Source organism: Muntiacus reevesi, chromosome 22, assembly GCF_963930625.1.
Source record: "Muntiacus reevesi chromosome 22, mMunRee1.1, whole genome shotgun sequence".
Taxonomy (NCBI): Eukaryota; Metazoa; Chordata; class Mammalia; order Artiodactyla; family Cervidae; genus Muntiacus; species Muntiacus reevesi.
The window spans coordinates 20,384,369-20,399,951 of NC_089270.1; the positions used below are offsets into that span (position 1 = coordinate 20,384,369).

At 37.1% G+C, this 15,583-nt stretch overlaps 1 protein-coding gene across 2 annotated transcripts in view; it reads left to right on the forward strand.

The window, feature by feature from the left end:
• Positions 1-15,583, forward strand: part of PRKG2 (protein kinase cGMP-dependent 2) — a 99,703-nt gene that overhangs the window by 31,038 nt on the left and 53,082 nt on the right. For both annotated transcript variants that reach the window (XM_065914292.1, XM_065914293.1), the window contains exons 5-7: positions 3,343-3,406; positions 11,742-11,819; positions 13,450-13,544. In XM_065914292.1, the coding sequence (XP_065770364.1) occupies positions 3,343-3,406; positions 11,742-11,819; positions 13,450-13,544 (237 nt within the window). The remainder of the gene's footprint in view (positions 1-3,342; positions 3,407-11,741; positions 11,820-13,449; positions 13,545-15,583) is intronic.

The following is a 15,583-nucleotide window of genomic DNA, read 5'->3' on the forward strand; positions in this document are numbered from 1 at the left end:
ATGCTTTGTTTAAAATAACATTAAATTATTTTACTGTCCTTATTTACTTTACCTGAGACATTTTCTCATTGGCATAGCCACACTATCTTCCTAATGACTATTATTTGTAGCAAATTAACTTGCCAAAAATGTTATTATGCTTGCCATCATGACATGGAGCCTTGAAACATGCGTTTTGTAAACTGTTCTGAACCCCCAACTTCTTAGATGCATTATAAAGAAACAAGTAGCTATAGCTAAAAAAAGTCAGCAACACATTAAAAACATTTTTTGGAAAGTGTAAGTTTCATATTTAAAATCTTTCTGTGTGTTTTGGGGGAGATTTGGCAGTCTCTGAAGCTGCGATGTGTACTGTAACAATATGTAACCTATGATAAGTGATAATAAAATATCCCGCAGTTTCCAAAAGTAAATTCTGAGTTCTTTTTGGTATAATTAAGTTTATCTTGCATGACTATCCTGCAGAGTCAGTGATTTTAGGAGTGTGCAGTGCCTAGCCTATAGTGAGGACTCAGTGAATACGGAGTGGAGGCATTGTTAATCAGTAGAACACTGCAGGCATTGAGGTTTTTCATGTGGACTCTCTTTGATCTTTCCCAGACACAATAATGACTCCTGGAAGAGAGCTGCAGTAATGACAAGCAGGTGCCTTACCTGTATGCTAATCAATGCCTTAGTCATCAGGTTGTGGGGTCTACTTGAGTATTTGTGTTAGTTGCTCAGTTGTGTCTGACTCTTTGCCACTCCATGGACTGTAGCCCACCAGGCTCTTCTGTCCATGGAATTCTCCAAGCAAGAATACTGGAGTGGGTTGCCATTCCCTTCTCCAGGGGATCTTTCCGACCCAGAGATTGAACCTGGGTCTCCTGCATTGCAGGTAGATTCTTTACTGTCTGAGCCATAGGTTATCTCAAAATCCAGCAACTGAGCAACACAGATCTGTATTTAAAACTAATGCAAGGACCAAACGGGGATACATAAATAACCAGTGTCTATGGGTTGCATCATGTCTGAGATAAAACCTGAGCCGCTAGGCATTAGTGGTCCATTACCTTGAAATCTACTGTGTTCAGCCTCAGTGGAAGGAACTCAGGAGAATTTACTAGCGCACGGTCCTTCCTTCCTTTTTACTTTCCTTTCTTCTTTTGTTATCTCATTCATACATTTTTTCAACCAATATGTATTCCAGGCCTAAACGTGGTGAATTCAGTGGTGAACAAGATAAACCTAATCTATGCCTTCATAGATGGGAGACAGATTAAAGATTTTTTTTCTCATATTAATTTCCTTACCAACCCCCAAGGGTGATAAGCTCATAGGAAACATTTTTCACTAACATTATAGATCCCAGTTTGGACCAGAATTAGAACTTTCATAATTGGCATATGCTAATCAATTAAACCAAAGGAACAAAAAGTATTCCCTTGCAGTAAATGCCACTATACAGAAAAAAAAGGTTCTGGTTAACCCTTTTACCTTTTCCTCTGTAAGAAGACATATTAGAGAAATACATTTGTCTTTGCTTCATAATATACAACAAGCTCTTTTTCCATTTACATTTTCTTTCCCAATGGCTCAGTGGTAAAGAATCCACCTGCAGTATAGGAAATGCGAGTTCAATCCCTGGGTTGGGAAGATTGCCTGGAGAAGGAAATGGCAACCCACTCCAGTATTCTTGCCTGGAGAATCCCATGGACTGAAGGAGCCTGGCAAGATAGGTTGCAGAGTCAGACCCTACTGAGTGACTGAGCGTGTTATGAAATATTTGACATATATCAAATGATGCACAGTACATATGTAAGTTATAAGACATAATAACAGAATGCGTGCCATCAAGCTACTGCCCAGTATAAGTAGACAGTCAGCAGTGCTGACGGGGTACTCATATGCTCTCCTGTGGTCATTTTCTAGCCTGCCTTGGGGTATCTCCTCTCCTGGGGTTAGTCTATAATCTGAAGTTTGGTGATCATAACCTTGGTATTTCTTATTATTTTGCCTCTAGCTTGATTTAGCCTACTTTTGAATTTTACAAAATTGGCATTATTTTTGCAAGTCAATTTTTTTTTTTTAATATTATTTTATTAGTTGGAGGCCAATCACTTTACAACATTTCAGTGGCGATAACCCTATATGCAAAACAGAAAAAGAGACACAGAAGTACAGAAAAGTCAATTTTTTTACTCAGTACCTTTTATTAAGGTTCATCTACTTGGTATTCCTTATTATTTTGCCCGTAGCTTGGTTTGGCCTAGTTTTGAATTTTACAAAATTGGCATTATTTTTGCAAGTCATTTTTTTGCTCAGTTCCCTTTATTAAGTTTCATCTACTTGGTTACTGCAGCCATTTCTTCTATTGTAAAGTTCTGTCATCTGACTCAACCACAGTACATTTACTGCTCTATCACTGGGGGTGTTCCAGTGTTTTGCAATTGCAAATGATTCAAATGCAAAAGTTCTTAGACACAGCTCCTGGCTACATGCCTCCTGAAGCACTGTGCAAGAATCAGTTTAGACCTCTCGTTTTGAAAATCAGACCCAATTGTGTATTTATGGAGGAGCATCATTTTTTTCCTTAGCGGTGTCAAATTTTAGATGGTAAGAAAAAAGTATTTACTTCACAGAAATTCTATCAACAGTCCTGAGTGAAAATGGGTAAAGTAGAAATTTCTTTAAAAGTACAATTTAATCATATCGATTAGTTAATAATACTGAGTGGAATTTTTGTTTTTGTTTTTTCAAATAATTTCAATGTTCTTTTCCTTCTCTGTTTATTATTATTATCTGTAAAAATGTTCTTATTACATGCCTCTGGCTACCATTAATTTTAAAAGATTGTACAATATGACTAATAATCAAAGATCATTTCCATGCTAATTCCTGTGTTCCCCCTGGATTCAGTCTTAACTTAATTACAGGATTTAGATGAAAATCTCATCCTCCTCTGGAAGTGGAGGACCTCATTCATGCTAATAAAAGAGATATTGAGATGTGGAACACATTTCTGGATGTGATTCACTTTGAAAGCCAACAATAAATGTAAACATTTTTTTTTTCTCCAAACAAAATTTGGTCATTTTCCTTTCATGGTGTCTTACAATTTTTATTTATTTGCCTGAAAATGTCTAATTTGCCTAAATGTCTGCTGTTTTATGTGATCATATAATTTCAGTATATTTGAAATATGGTTTTGAAATTCAGTTATTTATGTATGATATATATGGAGGTTTACTTTGGAAAAATTAAAATATTTATTTAAATGCATGTATAAATCTATGTAGAGATGTGTATTTGTAGTTTAATTCAGGAAGATAATTAAATAAAGGTTTCGTTTTAATTTTGAAGTGTATCCTTGCTGAAGAATTTACCTGAAGATAAACTAACCAAGATCATTGACTGCTTGGAAGTGGTAAGAAATTTTAAAGTAAAAAATATATATTTCATTAAGAGATTGTATAATCTTGTCATTATTAGCCTTGTAAATGAATAAAAAGCAAAAGATGGTGATCACTAGTCTACAGAAACCGGGAAACTTTTTCGCAGTAGAAAAACTTTAGGCTAACTCACACTGAATTAAGGGCCTGGATTGGGATTCAGGGACTCTTCTGAAATATATAAAAGAAAATTGGATTTGCATGTGTAAAGATTTACATATTTTAATCTTTTTTAGTATATTTTATAAAACTAATCTGCCTTACTCAAGAGGCATTTAATTTTCACCAGTTAGCATCACAGTCCTTTACAGAGTATTCCTAGTATGAAGGAGTCAGTGATGCGTAAGTAGCTAATAGAGGAGAGAAAGGATATTATTGGAACTTTCCTGACGAGCTTCTGAATCAAGCTATGAAGTACTCCATACTTGAAAACTCTAGGCTATGAAAAGACATTTGAAAAAAAAAAAAAACCAAACAAATTCTGCACTTAAGAAGCACTTTACCTATTTTAACATCTAGGGAAAAGAGGCATATTGGAACGTGTTCAAAAACTCATATTAGGGATCACACAGATGGTTGGATCTAGTCCAAGCCTAGTCAGGTCTTTTCGTGAATAATGCTTTTCTGACATGTACCTTGGATTCTAATAATATGCATTATATGAAAACCTCTTCAGAGATTAATATTCAAAGTAAATAACTTCTAACTTTTTTTAGGGGAGGGGGTTAATTTCAGTGAAACCCGAATGGCTTTTAGGGAATTTAAAGGTAGTATGGAATAGGAAAAGAATCGCATGTCGACTTTAAGCTTTTATAAAGCTGTTCTCAGTGGGAGACAGAAAAAAAAAAAACACCCCTCCAGACTGATTGTTGACAGATTCATGCCTCTGTCAATCACAATATACAACGTAAACTAATATCTGTTGAGAAGGGAGCACCAACCATTTCATCCTTAAGTGTAAGTGACACCAGTAATGTTTCCATTTACAATTCATGGAACCCATCCAGCCATTTATCAAGGACAGGCCATGGTGACACAGTGCTTGGCCTTGTGTCCCCAGAGCGCTCACATATGAAGTCATTTTCAAGAGGACTGCTTGCCTGCATCTCATGGGATTTTCTCAGTGTAACATAACCCAATCACAGATGTTACAAATTAATAATTCATCCTAATTTCTGAGTGCTTTTTTTTAAAGCTGGAGAGGCCATGTATTTTTTTTGTGAACCGAGGAAATCTGTTTTTAATATAATACTAATAGAGTAGATTCACCAGAGGGGAATTCCATGCTGACAGCAAATATTAAAATTTAGTATCATTAAAAATAAACGGTAAATTAGACATATTTATAGCAGCCACAGGCAATAGCTACAGAATATATAGGGGGCGGTGGGGGGGTCTCCAACCTAGTATTAATTAACACACAGTTCGAGTTTGAAAGTCTCATCATTTAAAACACCCTAGAAAGGCTTTATTATATATTCGCCTTTGCAGACAGCAGCACAGTTTATAAAGGGCTCTTTATTCATACCTGGCAAACAAATGTGTCACTGTAATGTGTGAAAACTCTCAGATTCGAAAGTGATTAACAAGAGAGTCATGGGATCTATTTAGCACTAAGAAAAGTATATAATTTACCAGCATAGCTTGGACTAATAACCCATCAGCAAGGTCTTGACAGCAGCCAATCACTAATGCACTGGAGTTGCAGAGCCCCCGCTGAACTCCAGGGCCAGCTGTCCCACAAACTGACTCCATAATCTTTGAGAAAAACAGGTTGAATCTGGAGTACTATTTAGGAGTTGATTTGGGTGGTTTTAAGTTTTTGTGCAGAAGGTGCAGGGGGAGCATGGGAATTTCCCATCACCACGCAGTAGATCTGATGAGTTTGTTAAGACTTTGTCTGTTGAACTGCTGGACCAAATGGGCTGAATGTGCGTTATTCCAAAAGCATTTCTTGTTTTAGCATAAATCATCCAGAGCATTCAATTCTAGAGGCAGACATCGCCTTTAAACCTCTTCTCGTGTTCTAATGAGGAAAGGAGGGTGGAAAGAGTAGCAACATATTCACTGGTGTGTTTTAAGAGTTAATTGATGCACATCCTAAAACATGTCACAGTTTCTGAATGCAGTGTAACTGTTAATGATGATGAAAATGACAATGTGACTTCTGCTCCTGGCAGTTGTGTAGAATAAAAGGAGAGGGAACAGTTTCTGTTTCCTCTGGTGGCAATCGATCCAGGAAGTGTGGGATTTGAGTGTGCGGTGGATGGAAAAGTCACCTAACTTTTTGTTATGGAGATTTGGTAATTTGACCCAGTGGCCCTGGCACTGACCTGCCTCTTTCAGGAAACGAGGTGTAGTAAGAGTGGGGTGGAGGTAGGGAGTGTGGAATGTCCTTGTCCTTAATCAGATCACCAGTGGCGCTGCTTCAAAGGCAGATTCCCTCTAGAAATATGGTTCTGATGAACCTATTTGCAGAGCAGGAATAGGGACACAGAAATAGAGAATAGACGTGTGGACACAGCAGAGGAAGGAGAGGATGGGACAAATGGAGGGAGTAGCATTGAAATATACACCATGTATAAAATAGATAGCTAGTGGAAACCTGCTCTATTACGAAGAGACCTCAACTCGGTGCTCTGTGATGATCCAGAGGGGTGGGATTGGGGAGAAGGGGGTGAGAGGGAGGCTCAAGAGGGAGGGAATATGTGTATACATATAGCTGATTCATGCTCTTGTATAGCAGCAACTAACTCAACATTGTAAAGCAATTATCCTCCAATAAAAAAAAAGGCAGGTTCCCACATACTGCCTCAACACTTACTCAATCAAAAACTCTGGGGTCAGGACTCAGATATCCACAGTTCAGCCATACAATTTTTAGGTTTATTAAAGTTTAAAGTTATGAAAAGAATACATGTATTTTGGGTTTGCCACAGTCTGTCTCTTCATTCACAAGATTTCCATTTTTTATCATTTTTGGAAAGTCTAATCTTCCTTTCTTATATTTCCTGCTAACACTTGCATAAGCCAGTGAGTTTTTTCTCAATTTAATGATTACACCCAGAACCATAAGAAAGTTGAGATAGTTGTGGATTTTGCCAGTTTATGGACCTGTTAGTTAAAGTCTGGGTGGCTCGGTGAGAAAGTTAACTAGTCCAAAGTCTGGAGATTAGGGTTTGTGGTTAAGTGTCTGTTCATTGCAGGTGTCAGTTGTGGTGGGGATCAAGGTCTCCTCATCTATCAAATAAAGGCATGGTAGGCCACATCTCTAAGGGCTTTCTCAGTGTTTCATTTACAAAATTCCATACTGCGGGTTCACCTAAATGGAGGAATTTCTGTTGGTTTTCATTTTGTAGGCTCTGATAAGGCATCAGATACTAAAGTATGCCTGAATGGTTGACAGGGTTCACCTGATCCAGATGTGTTTGATTTAAAATTTCTGAGGTAAATAACTTGGACAAGCGGAAAGCAGCTGGTAACAAACCCAAATAACTGAATACAGTGTGTGTGTTTTAATTTATCTATTTTAATTGGAAGATAATTACTTTATAATAGGGTGATGGTTTTTGCTATTCTGTATACAGTTTTTTAAACAGTCAACTTAGGTACACGGTCACATGATGCAGGGTATGTGTGTGTGTAAGTGCATGTGTGTGTGATCATACTTCTGTGTATCATCAATATGTATTTGTAATGAAGAGTTCTAGCCACACACTAAAGAAGCTAAGGCAATCATGGGCTTTCTTCTTTGTCTTTGCCTTCTATCAACTTGGATTTTAATTCTAGTTTCATATTTTCTATTTACAGACACTCACGCTCTAGCATTTTGCTATCACAGAATGAGCATTTTCTTTACATAAAAAACTCTTTCATCTTGAACTGTTGCTGTTTATGGTTTTCTTCTGACCTCTGCCTCTTAGTCTGCCCTGGAATTGATTTCCTTTTTTTTCCTGTCTTGCCGTGATACTGAATAACTACTCTCAGGGTTTTTAGACATCTTTTAAAAACATCGTTTTTAGACTGTGGGGCATAACTCATTAGTAGGTCATGAAATCAATTTAGAGGAACAATTAAAAAAATCAGAGTAGTAAGCACAGCTATTGTTCATATGTTTGTTTTATACAAAAGTGTGTGTCCATGCTTACATGTGTGTATGGGGGCATACATGTAAAATGCATTAAATTACTGTAGGCCAGAGTAAAAAGCGCTCGAAAATCTTTGCTTCACAGGATAGGGTCAGTGGCTTCTTGGTCCTCTAAGGGACCCCTTTGCAGTGTAACCCAGGACAGCAAACCACACTGTTTGCAGTTCTCCTTTTGGTCTTCGTGACCACCCTGGCTAGACTGGCTACACTCCTCAGTTGACAAACACTGGCCCGTCTGGCATCGTAGCCAGTACTTACCACTATATATTTTTGGTCTGACCTACATCCCCAGCCTTTTCTGATCTATGAAGTTACTGTCAACACACTGGGAGGTATTATTTATCTTCCTCCCATGGTTTTGGGTGACAAAGACCCATCACTAGGAAAAATACTGTTAGGAATCTTGCCGCTTAGGAAACAACAAAGCTCTTTCTCAGTATCCCTTTCTAGCTTCTCCCTCTTAGCTTGTCCGACAGGTAGAAATTAAAGCTGCACATCCATGCAGAACAGAGGCTATATAATAACTGAAGGAACAGCCTGTTAGCAATTCAGAGACTCTCCAGGTTCCTTCGATTCCTTGTGGGTAATGGGGGCTGGGATTGAGAAGGGAACAGGAGAGACTGAGGGCAGATTGACTGAAACAGGAGTGTGTCACATGTCAGTCCTAAAATCAGCAGTTTCAGTAAAGAGAACTGAACCTTAGCTCTATCATGAAGATGCCTGGACTGAGGTTTCATGGTCACTCAACCTTCCTGGATCACAGTTCATCTCAACAGTAAAATCGCGCTTGAATGGAGTGAACGTTTGTGATAGAGCTAAGATGAGAAAGGTGAGTAAGCAGCCTGTGATGTAAAAAACTCAAAATATTATTTTCCAAGTAAAATAGAAGTTTGTTTCTTGCCCACATAGCAGTTCAGGGAGAATGGTCCTGTGTGGCTATACAGAATCCTTCAAGCACTCGAGCTGGTGGCCACTCTGCCATCTGCAACACGGTCCCTCTCCCAAGATCTCTCCTGGTCATGCCATGGGGCATAAGTATGAAGGCACATGTCTGCAATGGATCATGGGCTTGGCATGGAAATGGCATGTGTCACTTCTATTCAGACTCTTAACAGCTAGAAGTTAATCCCGTGGCCGCAGCTAATAGCAGAGAGGCTGGGGAATGTGGTTTACCTGTGGAAAACATTGATGACCAACTCACAGCCGCTTTCACAGGAATTAACAGTCACTAACTTGACTGTCTCACCTAGTCCTCACACATTGTTAGGAGTGGTAGATCATACCATCTCAATTTGACAGAATAGGAAACTGAGGTCAGATTTAAGTAATAGCTAAGCAAACCATTCTCTGCTCCTCCTTAACATAGCAATCATTAGTCATCTGCTATGTCTTAAGAGCTTTTAATTCATCAAAAATTATTGTCTTTAATTGACCTCAGGTGGTAGGCGAAAATGGACTCCCTCCAAAGTAAATGTCTAGACCTTGAATCCTGGAACATGGATGTGTTATGTTACATGGCATAAGCAACTTTAAATATGTAATTAAGGTTTCTAGTGAAGTGAAGTAGTGAAAGTCGCTAAGTTGTGTCTGACTCTTTGTGACCCCATGGACTATAGCCTGCTAGGCTCCTCTGTCCATGGAATTCTCCAGGCAAGAATGCTGGAGTGGGTTGCCATTTCCTTCTCCAGGGATCTTCTTGACCCAGGGATCGAACCCAAGTCTCCTGCATTGCAGGCAGACTCTTTACTGACTGAGGTACAAGGGAAGCCCAATGAAAGTGAAGGTCGCTCAGTCCTGTCTGACCCTTTATGACCCCAAGGACTGTACAGTCTATGGAGTTTCCAGGCCAGAATACTGAGTGGGTAGCTTTTTCCCTTCTTCAGCAGATATTCCTAACTCAGGAATCGAACTGGGGTCTCCTGCCTTGCAGGCAGATTCTTTACCAACTGAGCTATCAGGGAAGCCCTGAGTACCACCAAGGATACTGGAGTGGGTTACCATGCCCTCCTCCAGGGGATCTTCCCAACCCAGGGATCGAACCTGCATCTCTTAATGGCTCCTGCATCGGCAGGCAGGTTCTTTACCACTAGCGCCACCTGGGAAGCCCAATTAAGGTTTAGGACCTTAAAATAGGGAGATTAGCTTGGACTGTCTAGGTGGGTCAAATATTATTACACAAGCCCTTATGAGCAGAGAATTTTCTCCGGCTGGAGTCAGAGAGATGCAGCAGAAGTGGAAGTCAGAGAGATTCCAAGTGTATGAAAAATGCCATGTGCAACTGCTGGTTCTGAAACATAGCAGGCTCCATGAAACGACGGGAAAGAAGTGTCTGGGTGCTACGAGGCAGCCCCCAGCTCACAGCCTACAGGAAAATGGAACCATGTTCTACAACCTCCAGGAACTACATTCTGCCAACAATATGATTACACTTGAGAGCAAGTTTTTTCCTGGAGCCTCCAGAAAGGAACACAGCCCTACTGACACACCTTGAGTTCAATCTTGAGAGACCCGAAACACAGAATTTCTGTTGAGCCACACCATGCCTCAACTCTCTGACCCACAGAAACTGAGATAATAAATGGAGGTTGTTCCAAGTCACTAAGTATGTGTGGTTATTTTTTTACAGATGCAATAGAAAAATAATGTACTTATATTCTCTCAATCTTTGAAAGTAAATGTTATTTGAATTTTATGGATTGATGAAAGTGAAATTCAAAGCAGAACTGAGATTTGAATCTATATTTCTATGGCTTGAAAGTACTTTTTCCCCGAAGATACTGTGCTTCCTACCACAAGACATTGAAATGTCTTGCAGAACGTACACTGTGCTATGTAAATAGAAGGCATGTTTATTAGTATCAGGAGTAATACTTATTCCATAAGTGTAAATCTGTTTTAAGTGTGAATAACCAAAAAATGTATTGAAATATAGCAGACACAAAAGTAGTGTTGTTTGGATTTTATTTTCAACTCTAAAAGAAAAATAAGGGAGCTATTCTGTTGTTCCTTATGCCTTTTACAAAAACTAAATAAGTCCATTTTTGCTTGTATAAATTAAGATATCCCTCTTAGTTCTATGACGCTGAGGCAATATCAAATTAAAGGAAAGTAGGGATGGACAGTTTAATCCATCTTGTATTTTCTAAGAGACTGAATTACTCTTTTGGTCTGACAGGTGGATGAATTACTTTTCCCTGCCTAAAAATTCTCTGATTACACACACTTATATGAGGGAAACAAAAGAAATAAATGATAATTTGAGATTTCACAAGTTTAAACTTTGTTGAAGAACAGAATTTACATGTAAAAAATTCTAATGTCAACCTTTCATGATATAAATCTTTGGAGAGAATCCATATGAAAGAGCTCCTTTCATATAGATTGTGTATAATGTTCCCAAACATTGCTTTGCAAGGAATAAGAATTGAGACTGATATTCCTCCATACCCACTGGGGATAGTATTTTCAATTTATAAGATAATATTTGCTCTTTTTCTAAACTCTAGACCCAGTTTCAGATTGTTGCAACTCCCTAGACAGTTTATATTTAGATTATTTGGGTGAAACTCACTTGTGTATCTCTGATAATTACCTTGCTCTCATTTCTCTTCATGTCTTCCGTGTCCATGCCTGACAGTATTCCAGGTGAATATTTTTTGTGTGTTTGTGAGCGATAAACATAAATTCAGGTAAACAAGCAAAAGTCTTCTTACTTTTCCATGGCTTTTGACTACAATATTTAAGAAGATCACAGTTACCATAAGCAAAAAATAGCAGAAATGGGTGTGGAATGTTCATTTCTAAAACACAATGATAATAAAAATGATCCAAAATCTTGAAAACAAAATGGAGTTACAGATAAATAACCTGGAGACAAGGATTGAGAAGATGCAAGAAATGTTTAACAAGGACCTAGAAGAAATAAAAAAGAGTCAATTAAAAATGAATAATGCAATAAATGAGATCAAAAACACTCTGGAGGGAACCAACAGTAGAATAACGGAGGCAGAAGATAGGATAAGTGAGGTAGAAGATAAAATGGTGGAAATAAATGAAGCAGAGAGGAAAAAAGAAAAATAAAAAACACAAGTTCTGTCTCATTTATGTCTTCATCTGTATATCTCTGCTGCAGCTAACCTTTTCTTTTTCTTTCTTCCCAATAGGAATACTATGACAAAGGAGATTACATTATTAGAGAGGGGGAGGAAGGAAGTACGTTTTTCATTTTAGCAAAAGGAAAGGTAAATATTAATTAAAGCTTACTTAAAGTAAATCTAAAGAAGCATTTCAAATCTGTTTGCCATAAAAGCAGCAGTGTTGTCATTGCAGCCTAAGTCATCTGTCTGCATTGAGCAGGTAACGGAGCTTCTGCTCAGAAGACACCTGGGGAAGTGAGGGTTGGAGGAGGGGGAAGAGGGGGTGGTCTGAGCCCTGGGTTTGGGGCCACAGGAAACTTATCATGGGTTCTGGCTGCAATAGTATTTCTTAGTGACCTTAGTCAGGTCACTTGACCTTCTTTGGACCTCATTTCACTGTGTGTAAAATGACTGGATTATTTCTAAAGGTCCTTTCCAGCTATGATTGTGTGATTCTCAGCCCAAGGGTTCAAAATCAAGGGCTGTAATATTTTCCCATCCCACAGGTAGACAAACAACAGGTAGAGAATGAACTAGATAACTGACAGAACAATCAGGCATATTGTAGTAGAACAATATGATTGAGAACTTGAATTCATACACAGCAGCTCAAGATGATTTAGATGCTGAAGAGAAATTTGCACTAATATATGCAACATATTTACACTAATATACGCAATATATTCCTTTACCTAGATATTGAGTGGCTAACATGTGGCCAGTTGTTCCTAGGTTGACTCTTTGCAGTGTTCCTCAGAAACAAAAAGCATTTGTGAAATACTGAAGGAAAGGATACAATCTTAAGAATCTATGTCTCTGAATTGTCAGCTTTTTACTTAACACTCTTTCTTCCCCGGAAGAGTTTATCATCAAAGAGTTAGACACTGCCCTTTGTAAACTGCTTTGTGGTTGAACTTTGGACGGAGCCCCCAGCAATGGAAAAAAAAATTAACAAAATAGTTCTAGAAACTCTTGAACACTGCACCACTTTTTATCATTTCTCCCCAACCTGGACCTCATGGTTTGAAAGAATTCTGGTTAATAAACAAATTGCATTTATCATTTAGACTTTTTGAAATTTATTAATAAATGTTCATCAGAACTTCAAACCAGCACAAAGCAACCCTTCTTAGCATGTTGAACTGGAATAATTCTAGCCACAAAAAGGAATATTGACATTTTTGTTTGACTCTGGCTTCCTGGACTGTGGATCACACTGAGACTCTCATGAAAGTTGTGGACTCTCCTCCATGTACTCATTTTTCTTTCAGTTTTAGAGGGTACGCAGAAATTAACAAGTTAGTCAGGAACATGAGATTCAGAATTCCTGATACTCAGTCTTATTCTTGATTGACTTGTCAACCCCTTTTGGTTTTTTTCAAAAATAAATTTCCCATAGGGTCATTACTATTTTCCTTGAGCATCCCTAGGAAGAAATAACTGGATTCATGTAAAATATTTTGAGCAGTGAGATTTGAATGAAAGCTTCCTCTTACAAAAGGTGGAGTCATTTAATTGTGTTGAATCACAGGATTTTTCAGTCCATCCAAATGAAACGAGTATAGTTAGATGATTCTAACTACTGCAAGAATAAAGCAAAGACTTGTCTTTTTTCCTTGTTGAGTCAAATTTATATAGGTCAGGAGAGTCTGGTTGAATGAGTATGTGTTCAGATTCTCCTTTTTTTTTTTTTTTCTTTTCTCTCTCTTTTCTTATATTGTTTGACATCATTTAGGTAAAAGTCACCCAAAGTACTGAAGGCCATGATCAACCGCAGCTAATAAAAACACTGCAGAAAGGAGAGTATTTTGGAGAAAAAGCTCTTATCAGGTGAGTTCATGAATTTGAATACCACACTTAAAGAATTCTTTGGTTGTTTTATATGTGTACTTCTTACCCATGTAGAGTTGTCAAATAGAGCTACCAATTATCCAGGAAATAAACGGCAATTTTACTGACTTCTATAAATTTCATTGTTAAGCAGGAAATAAGTGTACTAATTTTCCACAGGAAGACATTCACAAAGTCTTCTAAGCTTGCTAGTGAAAATAAAATTGGTGTTCTATTAGAATTTTTAGTTTAAAAGAGAGAAAGAAATTGAAAATTTTAATTTTCCCGTAAGAACGTGTTTTTATACATTCCTGTTTTACCCTTTAAAAATGATCAAATAATAACTTCCCATATTTTTGTGATTTTAAATCATTATGTCAAAAGTAGTATTTTCTTAAGGATTTTTATATGCTCATTTTGCAAGTTTTACAAACAGCTCAAAATAGTGTATTTGACGTTTCTACCTGAACCTTTGACCTTTTGAGATATGAGTTTATTTACTGTTGACCTAACTTATGGAAAAATATTTGTAAAGATTAATCAAATGTCTCAGGAGGCATTATGTGCTTCCTGGAATTCAGAAAACAGCTTCAAGTCTGAAAAAAATTTTTCTTAAATAAGATAACTTTGTAAAAGATCAAGTTAGAATTTTGAGCAACACCCCCTTTTTTTTTGGAACTACATGTTTTTAAATGAATGCTTGAAATTAGTTAAGAAAACACTTAAAATTTATGTTATTACTAAATACTTTTTATTTCATCTTTATACTTATAAAAATGAGTAGCGTTTCTGCTCATATTTCTTCCTTTTTAATTTTTGTCTGTGAAGCCTACAAATTCTGCTGATTGACATGTTAGGATTACATTAGGTATAGAGCAATGAAAAAATCTTCATAAATTACCTGAAAACAAATTTGGTTCTTTAAAAATCATAAAGCTCTTAGTTTTTAAAGAAAAGTAAACTACTTAAAAACTTAGTAAGCTAAGTTATGGTTATTTTGTAAACAATTTAAAAATTGAATTTAAAGACAAGTTGAATTTTTGTTTTCCATTTTCTAGCTGGTAGTGAACTTGTTTCAATAACAGGGAAATAATCCTCTTTCTATTTGCTTTTTTATGACAGAATATGAATACACTCATGTAATACAATCATGTAATATCATTATTCAAGGCTTCAATGTGTTCTTAACATTAACACATTACTTTTCTCATACCCTGAAGCAAAATTACTAAAGTCCAAAAGTGCAGAGAACTTTATAAATATACCATAGACTCAAAATAACTCTTTAAAAGGAAAAATGCTGTCTGGTTATGCTGGATCTGAAATAATTTATGCTCTCTGTTGCAGACAGCCAATTATAGTATTTTCCCATGAGAAACATGGGAATTTATATTTAATAAAGACACTCTGCTCCCCAAAGCATTTAAAACGTAAAGCTAGAATCCATGAGAAGGAGAGTTGGATGCATATATTTTTTCATTTTTGTGTATTTTTATGCTGTCACTTTTTAGGGTCACTGACTGATTCAGTATTCCTTATATTCTGTGTTTTTTACATGATTTGATGTTAAATAGCCCAGGAGTTCCTTCAGCACTTTATGTGCATGACATTTTATGTGCATTTTAAATCCATGACACTTACACAGTTATTATGAAAGAAACATATGTGTATTGTAAACATCTAATACTTATAAACTTTTTGTAAAGGATATTCCTAGTCAAAATCATGATACTGACAAGTGAAAAGGATGTCATGTCTCTTTTTTTTTTTTTGAACTTACAGATCAAATAATTGACCCATATCCAGGATCATATCTGTATAGATATCTACACACATACAAGTTGAGAAAAAACTACCCAGCTCCCAACTCAAAAACACATTAAGCTAAAATGTTTTTACCAATGTTTTCTAGCAAGGACCCTGTAAACTTGGGAGGGGCTGTGGGTTATGTCTGAAGGCATCTGGAAGCCAGTGATGTGGATAGGAGACTTCTCTGGAGTGAGAGATAGGCTGTCAAAGTTTTCCCTGTCCTGTCACTA